The 21094-nt window shown below is 39.0% G+C and overlaps 1 protein-coding gene across 2 annotated transcripts in view; it reads right to left on the minus strand.

The window, feature by feature from the left end:
• Positions 1–21094, minus strand: part of cnksr2a (connector enhancer of kinase suppressor of Ras 2a) — a 77562-nt gene that overhangs the window by 20870 nt on the left and 35598 nt on the right. For both annotated transcript variants that reach the window (XM_005449078.4, XM_005449079.4), the window contains exons 6-14: positions 18711–18830; positions 16266–16325; positions 15908–15976; positions 13875–14021; positions 11553–11665; positions 11270–11424; positions 10729–10818; positions 6792–7006; positions 2428–2488 (exon numbers count right to left, since the gene is read on the minus strand). In XM_005449078.4, the coding sequence (XP_005449135.1) occupies positions 2428–2488; positions 6792–7006; positions 10729–10818; positions 11270–11424; positions 11553–11665; positions 13875–14021; positions 15908–15976; positions 16266–16325; positions 18711–18830 (1030 nt within the window). The remainder of the gene's footprint in view (positions 1–2427; positions 2489–6791; positions 7007–10728; positions 10819–11269; positions 11425–11552; positions 11666–13874; positions 14022–15907; positions 15977–16265; positions 16326–18710; positions 18831–21094) is intronic.

The following is a 21094-nucleotide window of genomic DNA, read 5'->3' on the forward strand; positions in this document are numbered from 1 at the left end:
GAATCAACTGAGTCATTTACGTAAATAAAACTAGAAAGGTAAGAACTGATGTTACAATAATCATTCTGCGATGATAAATGTTAATGATATAGAGAAATGATGGATTCGTGAATGTGTGCACACTGACTGAAAGCGAATTTGCCTGCAGTCCGGTCTGCAGCACGCTCATCAAAACATGCGAAATGGGAACAACGTGTTAAAATGCAAATACAGAGCTGTCTGCACAGACTGCATGAGTATGAAACGATTACAAGGTGAGAAAACTACCTCATAAGCAAATTATTACAATTTTTTTACATCGATTTTTTTGACTGTTTATTTCAACTGCTAAAACCATAAATCATGTTTTCTTTGGCTCAGCCCAAACTGTGAAATGCATGAAAAGCAATGAGTCTTTTCAATTATGCATTACCGTTAATGAATGATCACAAAAATGTGGAGAAATTGACTTTAATCTTGAGTATTACTGGAGCAATTTATCAGTTTATATAATAATGAATTTTTAAAGCTTGCCATTCATTAAAATCATTGATTATAGGAAAGCTTAGGAAACAGCTACAGTTCCCAACTTCTTAATTGTGGCCACTTGTTTATTTTAGCCTGAGTAACACAAAAGAGACTGAAACAATGAGCAGTTTTTAAAACTGACGATATATTTCAGACTAAGTTACCACACATATAAACATTCATTACATATTCACCATGTCTGTGTGTTTACCACAATGATGAAAAATGAAGGGGAACTCTTCATTTGGTTATAAGATCTACTTTCTTGTAGCTTCTTTGAGAGGGTAAAAAAAAAGGTTAATTATCAGGATATGGACAGTGCAGCTTGGTGCTAAAGATGAAGAAGGGGCAAAAGTTCTTTCCATTTAGTTGCTGATGAAAGGTAAAAGGTGTTTTCCTGATCAGATAAACATACAAACTGACTGTCTGTGAGCCATTTAAGGACAACGCAGCACTAGAACTTCAGTGGGTTAAATTTTGAACTTCATTCACTTTCATAAGAAGAAAAACAGCCTAGACAAAGGGGCTGGTTTGATCCATTGGTATTGTTTCTATAATAATGTTATATGGGTAAGTACCTAAACTACTTGGGATACTAACCCTTACTACTGACAGCAGTTTTTTTAGCTGTTGTTTTAAAGTAAAACTAGAGCTTGTTGATTCATATTGTACACTCTAGACAAAAGATGCCTGCAAAAAGTTAATTGAACCTCTAATGGCCAGCTGGTTGTCTGTGTTTCCCCTTGATTTAAATCAGTGTGTTTCACATTAAGCTTTCAAGCAGATCATTCACAAATTAGAGAGCCGTAAATAAAAGTTTTCCAAAAGTTCCTAAGGTCACAGAACAATTAAAACAAAGAGAAGAAATCGCCAAAAATTATCCAAGCAGCTAAATCACAGAAGTCTGGATTTCTACACAGAATTCAAGGTAAGACCAGTTTATTTATCCAACATCACATTAAAAGTAATCCTGAAAACGTCAACAGCTCTTTAACATACTAAAACATTTTAACCCTTGAAAGCTGCCATTACTTTTCACATGCACTTAAACTCATCATTCCCAAAATAATTTCTAGTCGGTCAGAGATTAGAAAACATGCAGTTCCACTTTTGTTTCCAGTTTCTAGTTGTGTATGTGATGCTGTACTACACAACTTTAGAGTTGTGGAATGTATACGCAAGGGCAGCAGATGTGCATGAGCTGGTAATTATGGATCGTGTTTACACACGTAAATATGAAATTAACTTAAATGTTCATCCATATGCTGGCCTCTAACACCAGAAAATTAAGACTCTACTACAGATCCTCTTCTTCTGCGGAGCAGATGCACCAGTGATTTTGCCCCACTCCTCCTCAGCTATGTGACTGCCTTCATTTTCACGACGACATTTTCATTTCAGTTACATGAGAGTTATAGTTTCATATTTTTGAATTTTATTTGGAGTTTTTGTTTTCGGTTCAGTTTTGTTTCAGCTGTTTCCAGAGTGGGGTTTTTCTCATTTCAGTGTTAGGTTTAAAGTGTTTAATTAGACTAAATTAGAGAGAAAAACTTTTCAGGGGTTCAGAACAGTTGTTACAATACAAGCACACCTTTTTTGATGACAGTTGACTCACAGTCATGTAGTACAAGTAAACATCTGTTCCAAAGCTTAGTTAACAAAAGGTTGTGATGACAAATTTGACCAAACTAAAAAATATAAAAAGTGAAGGGCATTTTTTATATAAACTGAGTTTTTCCGAGTTAGTTTTGTGAGTGCACAGTATCATTTCAGTTCAGATCAGTATCAAAGTGTTACTATGACTGCTGGCTTTGTGAAGCAGCAGCTGCTCTCACATTCTTCCTGCCTCCATTAGTAAATGAGTGAAAAACCACAACTGGCAGCATCTGTTCACACCTAACAGGTGGCTTTCCTGCTTACCTTTATTCTTCTTCCTGTTCTTTGACTGCAGAGAGGAGGAGGAGGAGGACTGTTGGTATGTCTGAGAGAGGTTGGAAAGAAGAGGAAGAAGAGAGGGAGGGAGAGGCAGGCTGTCAGGATGAATCAGTGCCCTTTGTTTGCTGCAATGAATTCTGGGATATAAAAGATGACAGATCTTAGGGAGAGCAGGAGCGATGAGATGAGCAAAGGGGAGCTGAATCTTTCTCCCCGTTCTCTCATTATCTCTTCCTCACACACACACACACATATGAGGGGATGGAAAAGTGAACCTCACGGAGGACATTAGCGACTTTCACACCTCTAAACATAGAACAGAAGGACAGGAGGGAGGTTCGGGTGACACAATAGGACGTCCAGGTGATGGAGGAAGTTTGTGTGTGTGTGTAGGTGTGTGTGTGTGTGTGTGTGTGTGTGTGTGTGTGTGTGTGTGTGTGTGAAGAAGCTCAGGGGAGCTGTGAGATTAAGCAGAAACTTCAGTAAGCAAAACATGAAGGACAAACATCCAAAACAAGGGAATGTGAAGTCTGGCAGTGAACCCTGACATGCCCACTTACTTGGTGTGTTTAAAATTTAGAATGAATTATCTAGTTTATGCTTTTCAAAAGAGGACAGATGTAAATCTATCAGGGGATTACTGCGATATATGAAAATGTGATAATTCAAGTTATGCAATTTTCTTAGTGGATAACAGTTACATCTTAAAGAAGAACTGTTCATGATTCCATGTTTGTCTAAAGCAGAAGAAATAGAAAAAGTTCAGATTGATTTTTTTATAAAACAGTGGCAATGATATATGTGGAGTCTATGCTAATGTTTAGTCAGCATCATAGACAGTGCCAAAGGCCGATGTAGCTTCTGTGACTGAAAAGCGAAACATAAAAAGTGACGCCGACGGGGAAATGCCTTAAGCTTGCTTTGTTTTTAATAAAAACTGGGGAAACTAGATGTGATTGTAAAAAAACTTCGAGTCTCACAGGATTTTATGGGAAAATGTATCACCGACTGGACCTTACGTTCCACGTGACTCATTTCAGGAAATACTGAATAAAACATTAGGTCCATTTTTTAAATTTTGGCCATTCTAAGGTTTGCATTATACATTGCGGACACAGACGTGCACATCTGGAGAACTGACGGCCGAGCAGTCTTTCCTGTTATACTTCTTTGAAGTCCCCCACCTGGGTCACATGCGTGGTTAGTGCATTGTAATGTAATGTAAACTCTCTGTGGAAAAGTTCTTGCAGTCCACATGAAACCTCACGCTCAGTGTCTGATGACAAAATGAAAGTCACATGGAAAAAAGTCACAGATCTATGAATGCGTAAAGTATAATACCATCTTAAATGTCAGAAAGGAGAATTATCTGGGGCTAACAGCTTGTTATTGACAGCTCATTAGCCAATGAGCATGCAGTCGGATTAACAGTCAAATTCACACCTTTCTCATTGCAGAAAGGCTTCAGCAAAAACGCTCATCTCGACACTTCATAACAGAACTAAACCAGTGGATGATGTCATAATAGATATGTCCATCACTTATAATGTCTAGGGTCAGTGCCTAGCTGAGTAATAATTTGATAAGAGTAATGTCGGCCTTGAAATGACTTGAAAGAGTAAGCCAAACTAAATATAACATCTTGTGTTCAGATCTGACTGAGTAATGACTCTGTGGAGAACTGAGTGTATTTGATGCCTCACGCAGCATCCTTGATCCAAAACAACAAACTCTGACCAGCACATTTCTCATGTGACCTCTCTCTACCGGTCAGATGGGGCAACAGACCAGCTCTGATGTCACGATATTACACATGTCAGAGCCTGGAGCTCAGCCACTCACAGCCCAACACTCAGCAGGACAAATTACATGGGCCCGCCCACTCCCACTGACACGCCATCTGCCATTGCAGCGCCCATGCACACTGTAAACACACACTCGAGCACGGGCATGCAAACACTTTTAATTTTCAAAGAGATGCTGACAAGATGTATAAGGTCACCGCCGGCCAAAATGACTGGCCTGGCAGGCTGAGACGGACAGGCAGGGCAGGCGGATGTCATGGAAGTGACAGGGGGTAATAACGAGTCAGCATTCGCTCACATCACACTTCACTGCGGCACTTTTTCATCATGGCTAAAAGCTATTTGCTTTCTCTCAAATCTCTGAGTCCTGACTGTTAGATTAGTATCAAAACAGATCAGAGGAAGTCAGAGGAGTCTCCTGATTGAATGAGTAGTTCAGATCCACAATATGAAGCTATATTTTGCATCTGGAGTTTAAATTAACAGCTTATTTAAACACAACAGTACTCTTTTTATGTCAATTTCAGTGAGATGTTTCACTTCAAAAGCTTGTTGGGGCACTTTTTCCCTCTACACTTCCTGGACATCATCGCTATCAACCACATATTCTGTTTGTTATCCTTTATTTTAAAGACTTTATCTTACATGGTTACTTTGGATGTTTTTCTATCTTGCCAAGAGCTGAACGAGTAGATCAATGCCACTTTCATATCTGTATAGTTAATAAGTTATTCTACCGTAACTAACTACCACCATGATTGTGACTGGTAATAAGGCTTCTGAAAAAAATTTAAATAAATAAATAACATGACTTAATAGTGTGGCAAGAGTATAACTGTATATCAAAGATGGACAAAGCTTCAACAACTGCCTGAAATGTGCATTTGTTCTTATGGCCAACAGAGGGGGCACCTTATTGAGTCTCATTGTCTAGAGGTCCCTGTAGCTCTCGTGATTTATGACCTCAGTAATCACCTTCCTAATGAGTATAGGTCTAGGTATATGGCCTCAAACACTAGCTTGAAGTCTTAATTAATATAACATAGTACAATGGTACACTGTGATCCTATTAGAGTAAATTATATGCAAAAGCAGGGCATGATTTGGTGTGTGGCTAACACTTGTTTCTCAGTCAGATCCACCTCAAGAAACCACAATGAAGCATTCAAACAAGTCCAAGCCAACAGGTAAGATTAATGTGGCTAGGTGGCACCTTAGATATTGAGGTTTTGCAGTCATATGACCACTAACCATGTGACAGTAACTTTGTTTTGATCATCTGTCCACCACCAGGTGCGAGCGAAAAATGTGTATTACCTGACAGGCTGGTGAGCCATTGCTGTAGTTTGATGGTAATCACTAGCAATCAACTACAAAAGCCCCAGTCACACAGGCTTACAGACCAGGCAAGAGACCCCCTGGCAACCACTGGTTGCTAGGGAAAAAGTATGTAATATGTTGTACAAAGCAAGTTTCTGATGCAGCAAAATCTTTGTGACTGATTACACCAAGCGGCACAAGCAGCTTCCAGCAACTATTTGCCAACCAGTCGGGGAATGAATATTTTTCAAGGTTGTATCACATCTAATGTGGGCGACAACTCTTGAGCAACGTGAGCATGACATGATGAACCTCTTTACAGTATATGTTTAATAGTTAGCCTAACCACTATAACAGTAGTTTGTCAGTGAGTAATGATCACACTTAAGATCATAAAGGAAATAAAACTGGGTTTTTTAATATTTATCATGGTGAGTTCACGATTTATCATGATGCATGCTCTTTTCACCTATAACTAAAAAAAAACATGTTATACAGCATGTTTTATGCTCAATGTGTATACAAATTCAAAAGTAAGAAAATGTATAGTTATAAAAAGTTGTGCGTAGATGTTTTTGCTTTCAGAACAAGGTAGTCTAGCCATTCGTGGTCTTCAATACAAGAGTGGCATTGATTTCCCCATTTGGCACACAAAAAACACTTATTTGAATTTCCAGAGTGATTTATAGAGGACATAAAACATGAAACAGTGAAAGTGGACAGTATGTCTTTGGTTTCTTAACATAAACTAATTGTTAAAGCCAGGGGAGGTTTTTTCCAAAGGTGATCGCCTCAAACTGCTTTTCAGTTTTAGTGGTCTTATTTTCCTCTGGGTTGTCAATTCTGTCACTAGTTAGCTAACATAAACTAATGTAAGTCTATTAGCCACAACCGACCAACCAAATGATGTCACATTCTGTACTGACAGAAGATGATGTTAAACTGGTTTTTCAAACTTGAACTTAAAGCACTTATTTCTTAAATCCAGCTTCACAGACAGAGTTACATCAATGTCAGTTGTGGATTTCATATTTCATGTCTTCTTTAAAGTTGTCATTGTGGATTGAAACAACCCACAAATAAAAGTTCCGTATTTAAGAGTCAGCAGTGATAAAGAGAATGAAAGAGCAACGAATAAAAGAAAGACAAAAACATGTAAAAGAAATAAACGGACAAAAAGAGGAAGGAAGAAGCAAATAAATTTTTAAAAAGTCCATCCCTTACATGATAAATGGAGGCTGGGTCCCTGGGAGGCGACTCTCTCTGATTTGTCTGAAGGACATAATGGGAGGGGCTTTGACTGTGGTGGCTCCGCCTCTTGGCACGTTTGGCCGTATCATTGGACCGTTTGCCTGGACGAGCTGTGTGGGAGGAGTAGTCTTCACCGCTGGTCCGTTCGTCTCCGCCGGACAGTCCCACATAACGCATAAGCGAGGCTTCTGTGAGACACAGTTACACCGGCCAATCAAAGCTCCGCCCACATTTGACTGATTTTGATCTCCTGCTCATGCTTTTTCTAGTCTGTCTTCATCAATACTTCCTATGATGTCATGAGGGTTTCTGGGTTAATTAGAGACTAAATTTAAAAATATATAAATAAAAGGCTGCAGTAAAAATGTCCTGTTATTCAAATTCATCAAAATTAGGGCAGTAGACTTTAAGAGCTGTCAATAGAAAGATTTTAAAAAAGGAAAACTTTTTAAAGCTTTTGACTTTTATTTACAGAATCCATACTTACTTCATCAGCTATTTTGAAAATATCTAAGCAGTGCAAAAATTCCACACATAATCTTTTTTTTTTTGCCCCGTAGTCTCGGCATCCCTCGAGGTTAATTAGTTTTGTTTAACCCAGACTGCAGTGAAAAATTCTGCATTGTGTTTTCTCACCAGATAAACAGACTACTTAATTTGTGAAATAAAGCAAAACCATGCAGCAAATCAGCTCTGGGGATTTGGTCATTTATAACCAGGACTAACAGATTAAGGTCAAGAAAAGATCACGGTCACTGTTGAATAAAACCATCCTATTAGCTGCAATGCAGTTATGTAAAAAGCCAACAAGAAGACCAAAGTCAGCACATACGGGAAGGACAAACTGTTAGAAAATCCCTTCAGGCAGCTTCAGTTGATAAAGACGTTTATTCCAAACCTGCACAAATTTACTTTGGTGAAGGTGTGATGAGGAGTTTTTGTGTTTTCATGTGAGAATTCAGAGACACACATCCTGCAGCCATTTTCACACGCTGCCACTAAGCGGTGTGCCCACAAAGGAAGTGAGGAAGAGAAGTGTTACCCAGCATTGAAAGGGGCACACCAATTAATCGCACAAAGACTCCACGGCTGTTACATTTCAAGTCAAATGACTGTGCATTCAAAAATCTGCACAAATAACGCAGACTTCACTTATATTTGTGCCATTTTTCACAATACAAACTGCAGTTTCCAGTTTCCTTCAGTTTGGGAGCATCATTTTTTATTTCCTTTGTCAAATATTGCACTGCTCTCCCACATAATTCACAAGGTCTGTGCACGCATGTGGATTTCCTCTGATCTTGTTCCAAACTGCACCTCTGCACTCAGAGGTTCTGTTGCTTGGACTCATTTCCTGTGTGATAGCAATCCTCTCTGCTCCCAGGATTCTTCAGTTTGCTTGTGGAACTTCAGCTTTCTGATATTTGTGCAACAGGTTATGACCCAAGTGGGTACAAGTCCCCGGGCAGTGATAAGCACTCAATCACTGGTTTGATTCCCTAGCTGAACTGCACGTCATTTCATGTAGCACTGGTGTAGGAGCAGTGGATACATTGGATTAAAGGGAGAGTACTTGTCCATGAGTGATGTTTCAAGTACAGTGAAAGTACTTACTTGATTATTCTGCACCTCAAAAAAATACATTTTTAAGGATGCAGAGCTAATCTCTATTGTGCATACACACCATTTCAGCTCTGCTCTAAGGTGAGGTGTAGCCAGTTTCACTGGTTATAATAGAAGCATAGTTTTGCAACATCTGCTCCACAACCAGTTTCCATGATTATTATTATTTTTATGTGTTAACTGTTAGCACAGGGTAGGTTTAAAAAAAAAAAAACATCCCTAATTATCAGACAAATATGTTAATCACAATAACCCTAGTAACACTGTTTCTAGGAATAAACAATGCATTTATTAATATATTTTGAGATTTGCTATGGAGACATGGCACTCAAAGAATCCAGAGTAGAAATATATGAGCAAAAATAGAAAGAATCCTGCCCCTGCTCCCAAACAACCAATCAACAACCAAACCACAGAACATTAGAACCAATCGTCGTGTTGGACTGGCACATGTGCACACGGATATTTGATGACATTATCGGCTGCACCGTGGTGAACTTATTTTGAACCAAAGTCATCAAAGTTTTGAAATGATGTTTTAAGTTTTTGAGTTTATTTTGTATTTATAATTCCTTTTTGCTGCTTTTTGGGGGATGTTTCAGTTCAAGTTTTTATAGTTAGTATGGAGTTTAGTCCTTTTTATGTTTCTAAGTTTAGTTGTACTTCTGGTTCATGTTTTCTTGTCTCAGTCTCATCCCCCGTGTTCCCTCTGAGAGTCCGTCATGTCCTCTGTGTATGTTCCTCAGTCATGTCCATGTCTCCCTCCGTGTCTTGTCTCCCTTTTCTGTTCCCATGTTCCCCGCCTTGTTTTTTACTCCTTGTCTCCCTCGTCAGTCGTGTGCATCCATGTGTTTTCTCCCCAAACCATCATGGCTCTGTGTCCCTCACTCATTTGTCCTCTCCATCTCCTCAGTCTGTCTGGTTCCCAAGTCTGTCCTCCCCCCGGTCCCAGTGTCAAATCTGTGAGTCCTAGTCTGTGTTTTACCGTGTTTCCTAGCATGTTAATTTTTTTTCCTTCAGCCTAAATAAAAGGCCCATGTTCTGTTAAATCCATTCTCCTCTTGGTTTGTCTGCATTTGGGTCCACACCGTGCACTGGCCACCGGCGGTAACAGGTCGAGGACTTTTTTCTTTTGTTTGAAATGATTCCTCTTTTATCGTTTCAAGATTGAACATTTAGCATTTTTGCAAATACATGTCCAGATGTAATAACAAAACATGGTAAGAAGTATGTTGAAGTTACAAGAAAATATCACAGGTCACTTTGGATCGAGGGATTCAGCTCCTGCATGGTGAGGATGCTAACATTTAGTCTGGGCTAGTTTTGTAGACTGAGGTTTATTTTGCTTCTAACAGAATTAGGGAGAAAAAATATTAGGGAGTTCTGATCATGCACTAGTGTTCAGCTCTTTGAACACAAAAGGAGGACTGTGGGGATTTAGCCATAACAAAACATCTGCAATAATACTAGTATAATTTTTTTTATATAACACATTTCTTTCATGTTGTTACTGTGTGCTGATGATGGCACACAATAAGATAGGTAGCATCTACAAATCACTGGAAACTGCGAAACAAAAAGTTTTTTTAATTGAATTTATATAACCAACACGCTACCAATTCAGCATTGTAAAGTTTTGCTTGTGTGACTGATGAAGTAAAATTCCTCGGCTCCAAAATACTGTTTCTTATGAGTTCATCTGTACAGCTGTTGAGTTTATTCCTGCTTTGCTCTGAATTTTTTGACATCTTTTTTTGTGTAACTTCTCTCCACTTCTCCACCTGAACTCTGGAGGAAACTCGGGTTTCCTCTACCTCTCTCTTCCCTTTTCTGCGGTTCCCACTCTCCTGTCCTCCCTTGGTTGCTAGGCAGCGGCCAGAGAAAAGTGAGACACTGAGAAGAGCTGCTGTCAGCGTCACCATGGCAACTGTGTGAGTGATTCAGGTGGAGGTCAGGGAGAATAGGCTTTTTTTCAGTTTCTACCTCCACCCCTCAGTTCCTCTTTTCCTCTCTTTCTATTCTTCCTCCTTTCACGGCTTCCTTTCATTTTCTCTCCCTTTGTGCAGACTGTCTACCTTTTTTCTCCCCCTCCTACTTCTTTCCTTATCACCCCCCCCCTTATTCCTCTGTGATGCTAATCACAGGGAGAATTAGCAAAAAGGGATAGAGGCACATTGATCTGCACACACACGTTGATCTCTTTATAATTCATAGAGACAGGAGCGCTTAACAAATATCTAACAGGCTCTTCAGGAGACACATATGCACTCCACACGCCGGCACTCACCTCTGCGGCTTTCTCTGTTAAGCTTGGCTGGGTCTTCATAATCACCCACCCAGTTACACTCCACAGGCATGGAGATGGGCCTCAGCCTGCCTACAAGTGCACACACACACAATCACAAGTTTAATAGTAGCAAAGCAGATGGGTTGATCAATAAAAACTTATGGTCCTCAACCAAAAATTTGAAACTGTTGTGCGAATTTTCACACTTTCCAATAAACATTAGGCAAAATGTTGATACACTTATAATAATAATAAATTAATAATTAAAGGACAAGATGAAGAGTTGTACTGAGCTGATATTTAACGATGAATAAGGGGTTTTAACAACATTGAAGCAGCCACAGTAATTGCAGGATTCTTGTATTTCGCCGGCGTTGTAACAACCAATCACTCTATGCTGGGCCTGCGGGTGGATTCATACTCACATAATGATTTTTATTTTTTCTAAAGCGGCTCAATTCTGCAGCATGAGATTGAACTCGGTTCCCTCGCGCTTTGTTTCTCCCTCTCACACAAACACTCAATCATGATAAGAGCGAACCGTATGTGGGCGTGGTGCAGTACACGGGCTCCTCCTCTTCTCGCCGGCGAGACTCTTGATCCAGGAAGGAGTTCGGTGACTCAGAGCGCTTAGCAGCGCTGACGCCACCATGGTTACGAGATGCTTCATCACCAGACAAGGCTCCTGTCTCATCTCTATAGCAACAGCAGAGGCAGATTTTTAACAAATGTACGTCAATGTCAGAGCTCATCTTTGCTGTCACCTGTTCCACTGCTTTATCCCGCTTTTATTTTCAGCTGTTTAAAAGACACAGGTTAACTACCTGGGTGCATATGGCTCAGCAGGTGGAGGGGGGATGTAAAGGTCCTGGAGGGCGGAGTTCTTGGTGGGTGTGCCTGAAGGCGTGGCTGAACTGCTGCCTGGGCTTCTGGTCGGCTGCAAAAAGTGGAAGTAGGGTTTTTCCTTTTTTCTGGAATCTAAAAACCTTTTGCTTCAAGTTCAACTTCTGACATAAAAAATATGCATTCATAAATATAATGCTAATGTTGAATGGTTTGACAACTTTGAGAAATTGAACCCAAGAAACATAACGCACCCATGACATAATACAGTAATGAAGCCATTGTAATTGTCTTTAAATAATCCCTTTTAAGCTCAAGTTACAGCTGAAAACTAGTATAGCTTTAAATAAAATTAGAAAATTTGAACAAATCTCCTAATGGAAGAGATGAGGCTGAAAACCAGAATGGAATGGTCCTGATCTCCAGGCCCTCGAGAGGAACTGGATTACAAACAGACTCTGAAGTGAAAATCACTGCATGAGCTCATTAACACTTGTGAATTCATAGTTCATTAGCGCACACTGCCTTGCTGTGAAGGCCCCATTAATGCTGAACAACATAGGCAGGCTTTAGGGAAACGCATAGAGCCATCAGTCCTGTTCGTTATTTATTTATATGCCAGAAAAGGGCTTGTTTATTACAACAAGCCACTGCTAAACCCCCTTTTGTATGTATTTTCATGGCTAGTGTGGCTAGGTAAAGAATAATCCCTACATTATCCTTTTGATTCCTGGGCTCAAGCAATGATTACCTTGGGAAATTTACAATTCAAAAGTATTTATTTATTAAAAGTACTATTTGTATAACTATTATTGTTTGGCCAAATGAGCAGAAAGTCCACCACGATCAGAGGATAAGACAAGTTGAACAGGTGGATTCAGGTATTTTGTAATCAAGAGTAAAAATACTGTAAAAATAGTAAAGGTACTGAACTCTGATTAAAGTCTTCCTCTCATTTTTTTGAGCAGTGTAGTCTTTATGTTTCATTTTTTATTTGTCTGACTTAATACAAACGTTAACACATTGACTGCAAACAGCGTACCAACTATGACACCACCCACTGGTGCGCCTGCTCTAAAGAAAGACTTGCTTTATCCATCTTCTTGACACTAACGGGACTCATAATTTAGAAAATGAACATTCTGGTATTTAATATAACTAGAAACTGGGGATTAACACTATAAATTTATCAGGAAGGTGTTTGTCGAGATTGTGAATCATTTTAATTAATTTATTTGTAAAGTGCCAAATCACAACAGCAATCACCTCAAGACGCTTCATATAATAAAGTAAAGACCCTACAATGATACAGAAAAAAGCCTAAAAATCAAGTGTGCTAATTTGTCTTTCCATCGACATCGAAAGAATGCAGCCTTGGTGCTTCAGTTTGGGAGCAGCATCCATATTTTCTATACAGTCTATGTATAAAACACAGACTTGATCTGTTAGTCTTTGCATTTAAAAATAAATTATCTCTTATGCTTTAGGAAAATATTATCACTGGTTGGGGGAAATGGCAGTTATGGAGGCATGTTTACTGAAATAGGATAGATGGATGTAGATCTAGTTCAGGTTTGGGAATGTGAGCTTATTGATCAGTTGTGAACTATGAGCTACTTCATTTTATTCTGTGAGAACTAAACTTTGAGCTAGCTCGTGTGAACTTGCACGTCACTGACGTTTGTTAGGTTTGGTACTGGAATTGGCCTGCGCAGAGCTTCATTGGGGGGTAATCGGGGACAGGAATCGACCTGCATATTTCTTCAACTATTGTGAAAACTCCATAAGCTTCCATTAAGACTGAAAGAGATATTGCAAGGAGGGACTACTTACCATTTAGGACAAAATAAAACAAAATCAATATCCCTTCCTATAAGTGGAAAGTGAGCACAGTGGCAGCTCAGTGTAGTTATTATCTTTTTTTTAACCTCCATATAAAGTGATCATTGTGTCCCCAGGGCTTAGAGCGTACTGTGTTATAATATCCAATTGTAACTATAGCCAAACTACAAAAATAAGAACAAAGTTGTGTTCTTCTCCTTTGTGTTTTCCCCCCTTTGTCTAGATAATCAGTGATAATTATAGTGCCGAGATTTGGGAACGTGGCCTGAGGGCACCATCAGTTTTCGTTTCCCTTTCAGTCCAGTGTGTTTCAGCTGGCAAACAAAACCATGCTGAGCCACTGCTCCCTGACCTAATTACACGCTTTAGCTCCAGTCGTTCGGGAGAGGGAATGCTGTGGGGAATTATGTGGGCCAGTACAGTGCTTTAATAAAGTCTATAAAAGGTAGAGCTAGTCCCACCTGCAAAGCCAGGGGTTTCCAGCGCATGTTCTTCAGCAGCGCAGGGGCAGAGCTGAGCGTGCTCTGTGGACGCTTCTTCAGGGTCAGGGACACGACGCCTTTATCGGCCCGCAGCGAGCCGACCAGGTTACGCAACTGCCAGCCCACCTGTGAACGAGAGAGGACGGAGAATTAGAGAGTAAAGTGATCTGCAGAAAAACTAGAAATCCTCTATATACAGAACAAAACAATCACACCCTTATTTATACAGTAAGTAGCCTTTATGTGCAGCCTGAAGTTTGAATTCTGTCCACGTCGTGATTGGATCTCTCTTGTTGAGCCTTCTGTGCAAGGCAAGTGGGTGTGGAGGTGGAAAGTCTATCTATAGAGCTTTCATGTGATGTAACCTGCCCTCAATTTGAAAACAAATACATGTTATCACAAATCGTTTTTTTGTTTTGTTTTTTTATTTGTATTTACCAGCTATATTTACAAACCCACACTTTGTTTGAACAGAAACACACAAAGGTAAACAAAAGTAAACACGGCAACAGGAATGTGGGCTAGTTTCCCCTCACTGCAGCTATTGAACCGTCCCGAGATCTGATCATAATGCAGGAGGAGTTGTAAAGGTTAGAGGATCTGATTACACTAATTGGAATGCATGCTGCTTGCATTTGCACCTGCTATGCGAAGGACACGGTCCACAGTACAAATGTAAGGAGTGCCACTAAATCACCAAACACAAAGCAGGAACTTGGTTTAAGTAGCTAAAGAAATAAATTGCTGCTTATACTGGTAATTTTTTCAATCATTAGATAGAAAATTAATCTTCATTTGACTCTTTTCTGACGACACTGAACAAGTTATCAGTAGCAAGTAGGAATGACGCAACATGGCAATTATTTTTTCAAATAATTTAAACCCTCGTTTTAGCACTCAACAACCTGTCTATCTTTTGAACTCCTGAGATGCTTAGTTCATATTCAGCAGCTGGCAGCTAACTTAATCTGTCTGATGTTTGTTGCCAAGCGATAGGGTATATCTATTTGAGGTTTTTTTCTTGGTCCTTACCAAAACAGCAAATTTTTGTGAGAACCAAAAACTGAGGTGAAAAATGCAAGAATTCTATATATCTCATTCAGAGCTGATCATCTGACCATCAGCTGTTAATGGTCAGGTGGTGGTCAGAGGGCCCGGTGGCGCCAGTGTCCGGCAGCCTCGCCTCTGTCAGTGCGCCCCAGGGTGGCTGTGGCTACAATGTAGCTTGCCATCACCAGTGTGTGAATGGGTGTGTGAATGAGTGGATGACAGGTTGTGTAAAGCGCTTTGGGGTCCTTAGGGACTAGAAAGCGCTATACAAATACAGGCCATTTACCATTTAATTTCTCATTACAGGTGAGCTTTTTGATTTTTTTTATTACAACATGCTTTATCAGCCCTTTTTCATAGCAACGCGCTGATGTCTGACCTTTGACCTATAACCTGACCTATGTTAAGCCAAGCTATGTACTCATGTCCCCCAAGGCCTAGTATATTGTTGTGAAGTTTGAAGGCGATCCCGCTTTTGTTAGTTTTCTTAAAATTTATTTCAAAGGATGAAACTTTTCTCAAAATTTTTAGCATTTAATCTTTTAATTTTTTTGCAATCATCTTAAAATTATATTAACTAGAAAACTACTTGCGCAAAATCTTTTTTACGGTCAAATTAGCAACAGATATAATGTCAATTCTGTCATACGGCATCATTCGCGAGAGTGAGAATGAGAAGCATAAATAAGCCATAACACACAGACAATACAGAAGGAGGTGAAAACAGGGAAACACTGGGGAGACTAGAATTTCAATAAAATCAAAACAGCACCCAAAATGTAATAATATCATAAGAACCAAAAGTTAGCATGACATCACAAAAAGCCCAATTGTATCATAGTGTTAAATGAGTTTTTGTAGATACAAAGAATCAAATAAGATTCAATGGTTTACTGAGTAAACACAAAAAACTGGGTATCCAGTAAGAGCACACACCCATAAATACACCAAAAAAAACTCACCACGGTCTGATGATTGACTTGAATGACTTCATCTCCTGCATGGATCTTCTTACAGCGGTCAGCCGGAGACTACAGAGGCACAGGAGCCAGAGAAAGAGAAGGCAAACAGACGACTATGAATTGATCTATCGATCCATGGGCACTGCTGAGGGGAAGTTTCTCAACAAACCCTTCTTAAATAAGCTGCAATAAAGCAACAAGGGAAAGTCTTCCAGAGTCATTGATATGGAATCAGTTATGATGTTATAAACACAAATTTCAAATTTGCAGATATTCTGACCAATAACTGGTGTTCTAGGGGAAGTCTGCAGTTCACTATGTCAATTTGTGAAAAGTGGGATATTAATAAACCTCTCACCCCTTCTGTAGTTCCTGTGATAACATGGAGTCCATCGTAGGTTGACTTTATGTACATTCCCTAATTGACAAAGGAATGGAGAAAAAATGCATGTGCTCTATGATACTAGTAAAAATTTGGACATACACACTGATTTATGAGTTGTAACATTAAAAACAGCTCTCACAGAAACAGAAAGTTTATTCTGGTTTTGTCCTGCGAAAAAAAAAAAAAAAATCAAGCATCTGAGCCCAAACCAGATGGGAAGGTGTGTCGCAGCAGGATGCCGTGGTAGCCATGGTGGATAAGAGCGTGTCCTTGAATTCTGAATTAATCTCCAACGGCGTTGCCAGCAAAGCTCCCCACACATCTTCACTGCTACACCTCCATGCATCACAGTGGAAAACCAAATGCAGATATTCTCCCTTTATGTACCTCAAAAATATGAGACTATACTCCAGATTTCCACTGATATTATGTCCGTTCTTTGTGTTTCCAGACCCAAGCAGGAACACATAATGCACACCCACAGTATCTGTCTCTGCTTTCTTGCTGGGAATATGATGCAAAGATATATACTAGTAACTACACTTATGTTCCCCTCAGTTAGGGTTTCTTTCTAAGACTGAGATGTTTGAACCCGAGGAAGTATTGATGTGGGCAGTAATAAGGTGCCATTAACTAGCGATTTCTGAGGCTGGTAACTCTGAAGAACTTCCCCTCTGGGTCTTTCTTTCCTGGAGTGGTGCCAGTTGGATCATATTGTTTAACAGTTTTTGTGACTTGAAACTTGCACTTCAAACTTCAACTTCAGAAATTTCAAAACTTTCTGCACTTTATGTCTTAGAGTAAAGATTTTTACTCACTTTAGCAGGGCTTGTCACACAATGGATTAATACTGTAGTTGAATATGACAGCTATAATGTATACCAACAGTACGTCTTCAGACAGTAAATTATGATCTCATAAAGAAACAGAAAGTTTCACCAGTTAACTTCTGACGAGGTCTACTTGTGAAGTGAAAACTGTTCCAGGTAAAGGACTCATTAGGCTGGTTAAGATATTATCAATAATCTAAATTAAATTGGATTTATAGTTTGGTGATTTCTGTTATGTTCTACTCTGTATGAAAATGTTGAAATAGAATAAACCAAGGACAAAGCCAAAAGCCAAAGCTCCCCCTTTGCTAGGCTACACTCCGCTTATTAGCCAACACACTGTGACCACTCACAGCTGAGACAAATCATTTTCTCCAAAGTGAACAGTTCAATTGTTAAACCTGAAAATAACAGGAAGGTGGAAAAGCACGTTGACTGATCGATCATTAACACTCATTGATCTGCCAAAGAATTACTGATATGACTAGAAAAATATGGTAACATATTTTCTACAACTAGCATGAGATAAGCTAACAAGTTTTGTCATGCTAGCTAAGCTAACTGCAAGTTTGTAGTTTTTCACTGACCGTCACAGTCATGTCCAACAGTTTTGGCAATTACAAAAATTGTTTTTTGTCACTTCAGTTTTTATGTAGATTATTTGTTCTATATTTTTCTATGATATAGTGCAGATCATATACATTCAGTTCAAAGTTTGTTAAAGACTTTTATTTGCAAATAAACTAAACACACACAAAGAGCCAGTATTTACAGATTGACTCTTCTTCATAACTGGCATACTGGATATTAGCTTCTGGACCAAATCTTGATTGATGGCGAGTTATTCCAGCCTGATCAGTGCCCCAAGTTGATCACACTTTTTGGACTTCAGCTTGTACGTTCACTTTTTAAGGACAAACTATAGATTTTTGATTGAATTAAGATCCATAAAAATTTCTAGTTGATCCAAAATGTTAATTTGATGATCTCCAAGGCACTTTGATGGAAAATGCACAGATCATTCCCAAATTGCCCCTGGATCGCTGGAATATGATCTTTAAGAATGTTTTCAGTATGGTCAATGGAAACATAGTTTGGAAACTGATGAAATGCTTAGGATTGTTCACTATATCATAGAAACATGTAAAAATATTGTAGCAAAAAATGAAAAACTCAGTGTTGTATACCAAGCAGGTGTTCTCAAAGTTTAGTTTCAACTGAATCCAAAAGCATAAAATAGCTTGTTTAATTATTGAACTAGAAATTACTCATTTGTGGCTCTTTACTCTCAAGTATGATGGAAGGTCTGTCATGCATGCAAGCATATGTGTTATATCAAACCAATTAATATTTTGAGTAGTTCATAGTAATTGCTTTTTTGTTTCAAAAATTTAACACAAAATCATGTTTTACAGTGTATGTTATTTCTACAAAAAAACAAAAAAGAAAACAATGCTTGTATTTCTTCTTTATCTGAGCCTACAAAGGCGGGATACAGTATGACTTAACACAATAAGATTCACACATTGCATGAATAAACAGAAGGGTGGATCTTGGACTGTTAAACCCAGACAAACAGAGTGATTACCAGGCCTTCAGAGGGCTTGATGTTGGTGAGGTGAACCAGCTCGAGGTGGGCCGACTGCGAAACCAGCGGGTCCGATGACACACACACAATGTGCTCGCACACCTCCGACAGAGTCTTACACTGCAGAAAAGCAGGATAAAACAGGGACAAACAGGGCTTTTATTTAGACAACAAAGAACAAGCCATGTCTTGTAGCTGTCAAAATTAGACTATATTTCTAAGAAACCTCTTAGCCTTGTGCCTCAGCAGCTTCTCCTGCTGTTGCTTTTTCTATTGTAACTTTACCCAGGAAAAGAAACAGGTGGATATTTTTGCAGATCTGCTCTAAACCAAGTGAGAATGATTTGTTTCATACGTATTTTCTTTTGCTATCTATTTATTTACATTATTTAGCTTATTTCCTTTTTGTTTTGTGAAAATTGGACAAAACTTTGAGCAAGGTAGGCACAAAAAGACCAAGAGCCATGTTGTCTTTGTTCATGGGCTTGCCTGCTTGCAGAAGATAAGTAAACCTTAAAAAAAAAGACATTTATTTTACCCCTGTGCAATACGTCCCTGCAGTGCTCCAGTGGCCTTCTGATTTTGAGTCTGATTAAGGTTTGATTTTGGGCAAAGAGCCACTACAAGGTTGGTTCACATTAATCACAAAGATAGCTTTGGCTTTACTTTCCAGATATCTGTGAAATAATTGTCTCCAACCAAATATAATGGGGATTATTTTGCTGGCCACGACACTGAAAAATTGCATCTTAACAAACTTTAAGAGCAACATTTTTTTCCTGGCAGACACAATGAGACTCCATTCAAAATGTTGTCAATAGTTTCAGACATGATTTCCCTAAAAAAAGAAAGTAGCTGGAAGAAAAAGTGCTGAGCGGATGTTTTGGATAATATCACGAACATTTATAAAAGAAACCACAGACGGTGAACTCTTGGTAGGCATCATATTATGGATTTTCACTCCCCAAGAATCTGCTCTGTAAAAAAAAGAGTGTCCATCTTATACTTTGTGTGTCAATGTGCTGAATTAATCTAACTGAGGGCAGCCATGCTGGCAGCAGAGTACTCTTGATTATGTCTAAATGGATCAGACTCATCGGTCTTCCTCACAGCAGACATGTCAATTTGTCATAACAGGGAAAGCCCGGGTGAAACTAATAGCATTAACAATGGCTCCGTTCCAGCAATTAGCGAAGCAGAGTTGGACAAATCAGAAGTGTGCTGTGAAAAGGGTCAATTAAACTTTAGCTGCCATCCAATCTTGGGACATGGTGATCTACAGTAATTGGGCTGCTTTGCAGATACTAAATGCTGCTAACGTTTTCAAATATAATTAATGTCATTTTTAAACATCTGAGCAAGGCAAACAAAATTTTATAAACCAAAGCCCAAGGTGGGACAAGTATACCCAACAGCAACTGCAAAGAAAGATGGAAGAAAGTAATTTTTAATCAAACTTTAACAGTAGGCGAATTACATGATTCTCATTGGCACTGATTCTTCAAGGTGCTGGAAACATTCTGCAGAGACTTGAATGTCCTCACAAAGATACACTACCATCACCAGTCTGAACCACTGATACAAGACAGACTGAATCCATGCTTTGATTATGTTCATGCCAAATTATGACCCTAACATTCGAATGCTGCAGCATAATCAAGACTCATCAGGTCAGGCAACATCTGTCGCCTATACTCTCATTTGTACTCAGTGAGCATACAGCTGGCTTTGGCTCAGGTGGTAGAATGGGTTGTTTGCCAATCAAAAGGTCGGTGGATTGATCCCGAACTTCTGCACTACATGGGAGGGATACTGAACCATGAGTTGGCCCCAATCCATCAAGGCGTGGTGTGTGTATAATAGCTTTATAGTAACTGCATAAATGAGCAGTATTAAATGTACCTAATATGTGTATGTGTGTTTAGAGTTTGAAAAGAAGATTGTTAACATCTAAATTCAAAAGACTCAGAAGGAATTTCTTAATTTCAGTCATATCATGATGAGAACTGACTGCAAATCTCTAATATTGTAGTTAAATTTAGTATCAACATCAAATCAATTGAGCTCATTCAGAGTATTAGATTCAGAAAGAGTAGATCATTTAAATTTTTCTAATTATGTGACTCCAAAGCTCACAGTATATTTACAGTTGGACTTGAGTCAGAACAGTGTTATTTTCATTCTGCCAGTGTCGTGTAAATGCAGCATTAAGGATGAAGCTGAAGCCAGGAGGCAGCTGGCAGCTTGACTGAACTAAAGCTCAACTAAGCCTTGTTCTTCCCATAAAAACACAACAAGCTGTACTTCTGAAACATACGAATCAACTTTAAATAACAAAACATCAAATTTCTTTAAGTTAAACATAAACAGGAGATTCTTCCATC

The sequence above is a fragment of the Oreochromis niloticus genome, linkage group LG9 (genome assembly GCF_001858045.2).
Source record: "Oreochromis niloticus isolate F11D_XX linkage group LG9, O_niloticus_UMD_NMBU, whole genome shotgun sequence".
Lineage (NCBI taxonomy): Eukaryota > Metazoa > Chordata > Actinopteri > Cichliformes > Cichlidae > Oreochromis > Oreochromis niloticus.